At 50.2% G+C, this 8,457-nt stretch overlaps 1 protein-coding gene across 1 annotated transcript; it reads left to right on the forward strand.

The window, feature by feature from the left end:
• The first annotated feature begins 2,919 nt into the window (after positions 1-2,919).
• LOC128296851 (nociceptin receptor-like) lies at positions 2,920-4,839 on the forward strand. Its single transcript, XM_053032356.1, has one exon. It carries the CDS (start codon positions 2,920-2,922, stop codon positions 4,837-4,839), a length of 1,920 nt encoding a protein of 639 aa, XP_052888316.1.
• The last annotated feature ends 3,618 nt before the right edge of the window (positions 4,840-8,457 follow it).

Genomic DNA, 8,457 nt, shown 5'->3' on the forward strand with positions numbered 1-8,457 from the left:
GATTTTCTGAGCATGGTTCGATCACAGAATTGTTCTTTTTCCCTCCCCCCTCCCCGGTGAAGATTCCGGCAAACGGCACTGGGACGCAAAACAAAACACACATTCGAAATCAACGATTGGAAGCTGGGTGCAATGTTACGGAAACCCACTAGAGTGTGCACGCTAAGCAGACTGCACACACGAGCGTTTCGCGGGAAAAACCCCCCCGAAAAAGGTTAGCGTACGGTGAAAGCTTGGGAAAAAGTGTGAATTCTTGGGATTGCTATATCTAGCCGGGTTAGAGTACCGAGCGCGATGGTCGAATGCGTCCAAACGGGGGGAAGGATTTCGTGCCCGGATCTGTTCTGTTTCATTACTACTATTAGAATCCTTTTAGGTGAGTACTGTTGGCGTACTCGGAGCCATCGGAGCAACAATGGTTATTAGTGCCGCTGCAATGCTTTCTTCATTCGGTAAAAGTGTGATTAAATGACGTGCATCTGGATGAACAAAGATTTTGTTGAGCAAAAAAACTCGCAGCTTGAAATAATTTTGTAGATTAGTTGTTTATCGAAGTAACTTAAATTTAATAAAGTATTATTTAAAAAATGCATTATTAATATTTCCTCAAATTGATTGACTTAATAGGATTACAAACAAATTTTCATTTCAATTCACTGATTAATCGCGTACGATGTTCACCAGGAAAATATCGTCCAGATACTTGGTTTTGGTCGCGTGCGCGAATTGAAAGTGCATCATGCATGCGAACCACTTGTAATGTCGTCCTCGACCGTGAGAACGTGACTCGAACGATGCCTAAGGTCACGGTAAACCACCAAACGACACCGGTCGTCCCGGCCGGGTGTAACACGAAAAGCACAATCTGTCTGAACCGGTCTGACCCTGCTGCTGGTTGGTTTGTTCTTTGTCACAATGTAGGATGTATCATGGGGTAGCGAGTGTAGACACGCGGCCAAGGTGTAAGCTCTATAAACAAACGATCTAGTACTGCACTCGCTGGTGAAGGATCGACGAACTTAGCCGAAGTTATGCGGCACTATTAAGGAGAAACTCACTGTCATGCGCACTGCCATTCGGTTGGGGAAAAAGGATGTGTGTCGGATGTTTCACCAATTGCCACAGATGAATGAAAGTGAAAGTAGTGTCTGGATGAGGGATCCAAAACCACAGGGCACAAGACGAAACAGGGCCAACGTGACGCTCGGAAACAGGTGGCACACCGAGGGTTTTACAGAAGAGGCCGGCAACAAACGGCGCGTCCTACGACAACAGTGCACTGTGTGCTGTGTGCACAAGTGTGCGTCGTTACCAATACCGTGGTTTGGAAGCGTTCGTGCCTCGATGGAACAAACTGAGCTTGAGCCGTATCTGCCACCAAAAGCTGACGTTCAGTTCGCGTTTGGACGCGCCAGTGAACGGACGGGAAAATAGCTCTTCCACACTTTCTGAAGCATTTAAAGGCGAATCCATATACGAAAGAGTGTTCGGATTGCGAACAATTGAAACAAGTGCATTTGAGTGCAACGATAAAACACCTTTGCGGTGAGTGTTTCGCACCGTTATTAGCTGCACAAACATCTTCGGTGTGCAGGTGTTCCGTTCGAATTTCAATAGGAAGGTTCAACAAATAAACGGTACTGCCGAAACTAACAGGTGCAAGCGGCATTGGAAAGATGAGTTATGATTTAAACACGCCGAAAGGTGTGTAAACACGCGCTCGATTTAAATTCTTTCCTTCTCAGTGGTGGTGAGTGAGTTTGTCCATCTTCATGTTTAGCGTACAACGGGGTGGCACACCATGCGGTAATAAAAATACATCCCTACCGGGCGGTCCAACTGTTTGTTTATGGACCTGCTACCGTGCTGAGCGGAGTAGCATCAGCAGTGCATGGCCGCGCAGAACGGGCCGAATGATTCAATAGCGCTTACCGACTCAATCGAGCAGGTGTTGAAAGATATTCACTGTTTTGTCTGATGAACCAAAGCTGAACCGAATAGGAAGCGCGAATCACGTCATTTTGTACCGTTCGATTAACGATCGAATGGGGAAACGTGAAGTGCTGCGATAGACATTTTAATGAGATTCGTGCATCGTGTGCTGGATGCTAAACATAATACACATGTTCACTTCGGTTGAGGAAAAAAAGAGGTGACAGTACTTACCAATTAAAATCCGTGTCGCTATGAGGATGTGTGCAGCAAGTTAGCAACAATGTTGAAGTATAGTTGACATCGAAAAGCAGTTGAACTTGGAATTCCCGGAGCAACGTTGCACGGGCGTGAATGATCATCTGGAAAATAAGGCACATGTGAAATCGTATACAACAAGCGTGCAAACGGAGTGACGACAAGGTGGGAACGGTGAACATTTTTGAATAAATTTACGAGTCCAACAGGAAGAGCCTGTTTGTCTGTTGACGTCCCGTTGTATAGGGTCCCCATTTTGTATGCTTGTGAGCGCGAGTGAGTTGAAGAAAAAAAAAACAAGTGTCCCTTTAGGGTGGAAGATACAGAAGATACGGAGTGATTACGAAATACAAAAAAAAGAAACCAAAATGAAAAGTGTCCGCTCAGTGTGCACGTGAACACATCTAATCGAAAGTGACTGCGGCTCGGCTTGTGTGCCAGTGAAACATGTGAAGTGAACATGTGAAGGTTCGGGACACAGTGGAAAGCGCGTCAAATTGGAACTGGAACACAAAACTCTCGCGGTGTCACTTCAGTCGCACTCTGGCTGATATTGCTCGGTCCATTTTACCCCACACACACGAAGACAAGGCACACGGCGACAGCACCGGGGCGTGTAGGTGTTTCCGAATAAGGACATGCTTTTTGCTGTGGAATAAATTAGAAAATTCACTGCACGGTACGCACCTGCAAAATACCAGGAAGTACCTGGTTTGGTCCGGTGCAAACATGGACTGGAACGGAACGACCACCGGTACAGTTGAGCTGCTAGTGTCCGCCGGTACAGCTGCCCTATCGACGCTAGCACCGGTCACGGCAGCCGCACCGTCGGATCTTACCCCATCCCCGGGGATGCCCACTGCGGAAATGGACACCACCGGCATGACAGCTTCCGCGAGCGATATAACGATAGCGTCCGCAGCGCACTACCACGGTGGCATACCGTTTCCCTCCGAGCTGCTCACCTTTCTGCGGCAGACCACCACGATCGCTTCGTCCTCATCCGCCTCCTCGATGCCTTCGCTGAGCGTTACGAACATTTCCACCTTTCTCAACAACATTACACTGCGGGCGCTAACGGCGTCCGGGGCGGCGGGTACCGGTCCCGGCGGTACCGGTTCGGTCGAGTTCACCGCAAATCTGTCACGCCGTTTCCCGCACCATCCGTTCTTCAGTACCTTCTTCAACGACTCCGCGCTAGACATCTGTCCCTCGATCCAGATGCCGGTGGGGAATGTGATTTCGATGATCCTGTACGCGCTGGTCGCTATCGTTGGGTTGTTCGGCAACACGCTCGTTATCTACGTGGTGCTGCGCTTCTCCAAGATGCAAACCGTCACCAACATGTACATCCTGAATCTGGCCATCGCTGATCAGTGCTTCCTGATCGGCATACCGTTCCTCATCACGACGATGCACCTCGGCGAGTGGACGTTCGGGAACGCGATGTGCAAGGCGTACATGGTGTCGACATCGATCACACAGTTCACGTCGTCCATCTTTCTGTTCATCATGTCGGCCGATCGGTACATTGCCGTGTGTCATCCCATCTCGTCGCCGCGCTTCCGGACGCCGCTCGTGTCGAAGGTGGTGTCGGCGATCGCGTGGACCGCCTCGGCTCTTATCATGCTGCCGGTAATGCTGTACGCGAACACGATCGGACGGGAAAAGGATAAGGTGTCGTGCAACATTATGTGGCCGTCGGAGACGGGCGCTAACTCGGGCTCAACGTTTACGCTGTACTCACTGATTCTCGGGTTCGCGATACCGCTCACGCTGATATTGATGTTTTACTATCTCGTCATCCGGAAGCTGCGTACGGTTGGGCCCAAATCGAAGTCGAAAGAGAAGAAACGATCCCACCGGAAGGTGACGAAGCTGGTGCTGACAGTTATCACCGTGTACGTGCTCTGCTGGCTACCGTACTGGATCTCGCAGGTGGCGCTCATTAATTCACCGCCGGACATTTGCAAATCGCGGCTAGAGATAACGGTGTTTGTGCTGGTGAGCTGGCTCGGTTACAGCAACTCCGCCATGAATCCGATTCTGTACGCCTTTCTGAGTGATAACTTTAAGAAAAGCTTCCTTAAAGCGTGTACTTGCGCTAAGGGCAAGGAAATTAACGCCCAGCTGCAGATTGAGAACAGCTTCTTTCCCCGGTTTGGCCGTAATCGTGGCTCCGAGCGGGGTAATTCCACCAAAGTCTTACAGTCGAATAATCGGCCTAACAACCGCGCAGGTATGCTGGACGCTCAGGGCAATCCGCAGCACCATCAACAGCAGCAACAGCACCACCAGGCGCACCATCAAGCCAACGATGCTCTCGCAAACAACAACAATGTTTGTAATGTGAACAATAACAGCTCGCAGGCAGGTACAGTTAATGGGAAAAGTGCCGGTTTCCAGAACGGTTCCTCCACCATGCCGTACGGTGGTATGAGCACGGATCAAAGCTCCATCGTGCGTGGCTGCGGTCCATCAACGAGCGTAACGACCATCCAGTCCTCGTCCGCCCGTCCATCCACCGATCTGCCACCGGCCGCTGCACCGATAGTGCCAATATCAAGCCGTGCCCTGGACAGTGGTAACGATGGTCCGTCGGTTGCCGGTTTCGTCAGCCGGCCGCCCGTACTCCACACGGACCTGTAGAACGTCAACACCGTCGGGGGGGTGTCGTCTTCTCGGTAGCCGGCGTACGGGAAAATTGGAAAACGAAGCAACAGCGTCCGTCCCGTTCGCCAGTGCGTGATGTTCAACCTACCCGGGCCGCAACCGGCATTCCGGGATCGTTCCGCAAACGAAATAATGTAAGTACCTCATGGGGACACTGAGCATTCGATTCGGGGAAAGTAAACCTACGAAAGCAAAAGGAAAAAGTACAACGATAAGTAAAACAACGCTAGCGTGATTCGCACCCGGATGTGGGACTCAGCTCGGTACCGTATTTATCTACAGGCTTGGCGATCCGGATGATGATGACGATAAATTCCCATTGCTCCGCAGGGGGCACCACATGTGCGTGTGTGTGTGTGTTTACCGTTCCAATTGCTTTTCCAAATGTTTGCGACAAACATTTCAGCTACAATTGAGTTGATGTGGTACGATGCGTGGCTGCTGTCTCTCTAGGGTCACCTATACTTATCCGGCACAGCGACAGCTGTCAGGTTCCGGTGGGTCATTGTTTTCCATTTGATTGTCCGTTTGTTTGCCGGTTGATTGAGTTTTGTGATCTCACACCGTGTGCCGTAAAGAGAATTAAACACACGCGCGTTCACACTTCTTCACCACTCCCGATGCCTGCTGTGTGTGTGTACCAGCAGGCATTGCTTTCTTGTTTACAGTGTGTTTACTTCATTACTTCGAACGGGACGCTTGTCACCGTGCAGCAAAGGCAACGACGGAACGGGATTAAATCCATGTGCGAAATTGATCACCTGCGTGACAGTGTGCGACACGCAGGAATCTCACGGCGCAGTCTGGCGTTCCATCGAGCGAGACACGTTTTCCGCCGTCGTGTGTTTAGTGTGGCGTGAAAAAAGGGAAAATCTTACCAAATCACTGGCACTGATTTGCGAACAGAGAAGAACTCTAACCATATCCACCGACCGTGTGCAGTGTGTCTCGCCGATGGCAGTTACTTCCTTCCTGGCGATTACGCTTTACGGCACGGTAAGATTTTGCACAGGGCATTTGGGGGAAGGGGAGGGGAGAGAAATAGAAGACAGACGATGGCAAATTAATGGTTCGTTTAGTGAAAAGCGTGTGATAACCGGGCGAGCGGAGGGCCACAGCATTGCGTTCTGGTTTGTGTGAAGGTTCTTCGATTACACACCATTTGCTCGAACATGGTCCCGACGATGGAACGAACCGTGGATTGGTGTTTTCCAGTCGCTCTGTGGATCATGCAGTGAACGATGCCACCGGAGTACCGTTCTGCTCTCGACAACACAGTTGGTACAGTTGGACAAATCGACGCGACATGTAAACCGTGATTGCGGTCGTAATGATGCGTGCTTACAGGACGGATAGGTGGGTGGAAGAGGACAAAGACCGGGTAAGGTGCAAGAGGAAAACATTTCCGAAAGGTTATCGGTAAAGGAATTTTCTCCCCTATTAACTCTTTTCCTTCCCTTATTCCATCAGCCACACGGAACGGGACGCATCATCCCGAACGGAGACGTCGGCAACTCCCGGGTGATTGTTTGGCGATGAAATATTTCAGCCAGACGATCAAAATTTAGATAGTGAGCGGTTTGCACGGTACCGGGAACGGAAACCCCCCAAACGATTGCTAGACGATGTTTCAATCAATCCACTAAATAATCCTCAAACCGCAAAGACAATCTACAGCCGCGCTCCGGCATTGGAAATTTGATGGACGTGCCACTATTTGGCAGGGTACAGCGAGTTCGTCTGCTAGGTGGTACGATTGTTTATTGTTAGTCTACCCCCGTCTGGAAAGATCAATATTTAACGCATCACCCGAAATCAATCGCAACCGATTGCCGCGTTTGATTGTGCTGCCGGCTTTGCGCTGGATGGATGTTGTTTATTTATTTACCGATCGCAATCGACCAGCGCAGGACGCGATGGCCGGTGAAACGCAGCGTGAAATATTTCACGCTCCCCGCGCCCCAAGGGTTTGGGGGCCATCAACCAAATTTCTCGTTCGACACAGCTCGTTAAATTGGATTGGGACCAGCCGGCAAAAGTGGGCCCGGGCCAAAATAGATACGGCTTGCGCTTCGGGATTACGGGGTAAGCGCTCGCGTACGGGCTGCTGTGGCCATTTGTGACAACTTTCTCGATCATTTTAGAGCGTCCGACCGCCCGCTGAGGATGGGGCGCCATAACCTCCTCAGCGTAACCCCAAAGTAATTATCCGTAAAAAGCGATGCTTTCAGAAATAATTATAAGCACAGTCCGGGTTCCGCGCCACGCACAACGGTGGCAGATAATTTAATCTGTTGTTCTGGTGCGCGCCTGAAAGCCCGAAGCGTTGGACATTATTTATCATCCAATTAGGCCGTTTCGAGATGTATCTTTTGGGAGGATATACAAAAAAAAAACAATGACTCTACAATAATTGTCCCCATCCCGTCGATGCCACGCCGAACCGATCCCTATCGAGATCGCTAACAGCTAGCAGCAGGGTTGTTTGGGTTAGGTATTAGTTTTTGTAGGAAAGCGGTAGAGTTTTAGGTGAAAAAGTTTTCCACCATACCATCGGAACACCGTGCACGCTAAGGTTTCGGATCCGCACACGGTGTCCTTAATTAAGAGAACCCGGCGAGATGATTTGGACGATGCTGATAGAATCGAACAGGTTAACAATGGTTGGCCATGATGGGTGTGCTTGATCGTTTTTTTTACCCTGCTCACCCACCATGAAGGATATGGCGTTCACGTGCAATAGTGTTAGTGGGGGAAAAAAGGAAGGGCGATGATTTTACAAAGTTTTCCATTTCAAGTCCCAGCGGTATCCCGTATCATCGAAAAAAAAAATTCAGCGGGTTAATATGGGGTCTGGGTTGGGTTCGCAGCAGACCGCTATCGTTTGCCGATCTTAATTGACGTGCATTAGCGTTCCGCTGGCGCACGATCGGCAGGTGAACCGCAGGTAGCGATGGAAAAGTTTTCCCGCTAACTGACATCCGTACCGTACTTACGGACACGTGCTCATCTGCTGGTCCCCAAACGTACCCGCGAGCGGTTTTATTACATTCCCATCATTCTCATTTTCATTTTCCGTTTCCCCACATTCGCGACTGACTTGATTGAGTCGACCTCCTGTACGATACGGATCGCGACATCCACAGGGATCTCCCAATTCCCAACATCATCCCGCCCGAACGACTCGTAGCGCCACATCGTCATCGAAACGGGCATTCGTGTGAAAGCGCGGCCAAAGGAGGGCTGATGATCGGAAGCATTACGAACGAAGTGTGAAGTGGTTCTTAGATTTCATCATGCATCCGTTTACGGCGTTCCCGGCCGTTGCCAAGGTTATGTCATACCGCAAATATTAGACGGCAACTTTTCCAATTCACTTCACAGTCGTCGCCGACGCCACGATTGGTGCGAGTGGTTGTGCGTGGGCACAGAAACCCAACGCAACCCGTCGCAACCCGGTGTCGATTTTCGGGTCAAAGCGAAAGAGTTTTTGACGGGTTTAAGACGGGGGTTTTTTGTGTGTGAAGAAGGCACTGTATGTAAACAGCGGAATGTTCACCGAAGCTGCAAACATTCGTCCGCAGACGATGGTAC

This window comes from Anopheles moucheti, chromosome 2 (genome assembly GCF_943734755.1).
Source record: "Anopheles moucheti chromosome 2, idAnoMoucSN_F20_07, whole genome shotgun sequence".
Classification (NCBI taxonomy): Eukaryota; Metazoa; Arthropoda; class Insecta; order Diptera; family Culicidae; genus Anopheles; species Anopheles moucheti.

Bases quoted from the DNA above. Each gene is read 5' to 3' on its own strand.
- LOC128296851 (XM_053032356.1), top strand. From the start codon at position 2,920: ATGGACTGGAACGGAACGACCACCGGTACAGTTGAGCTGCTAGTGTCC.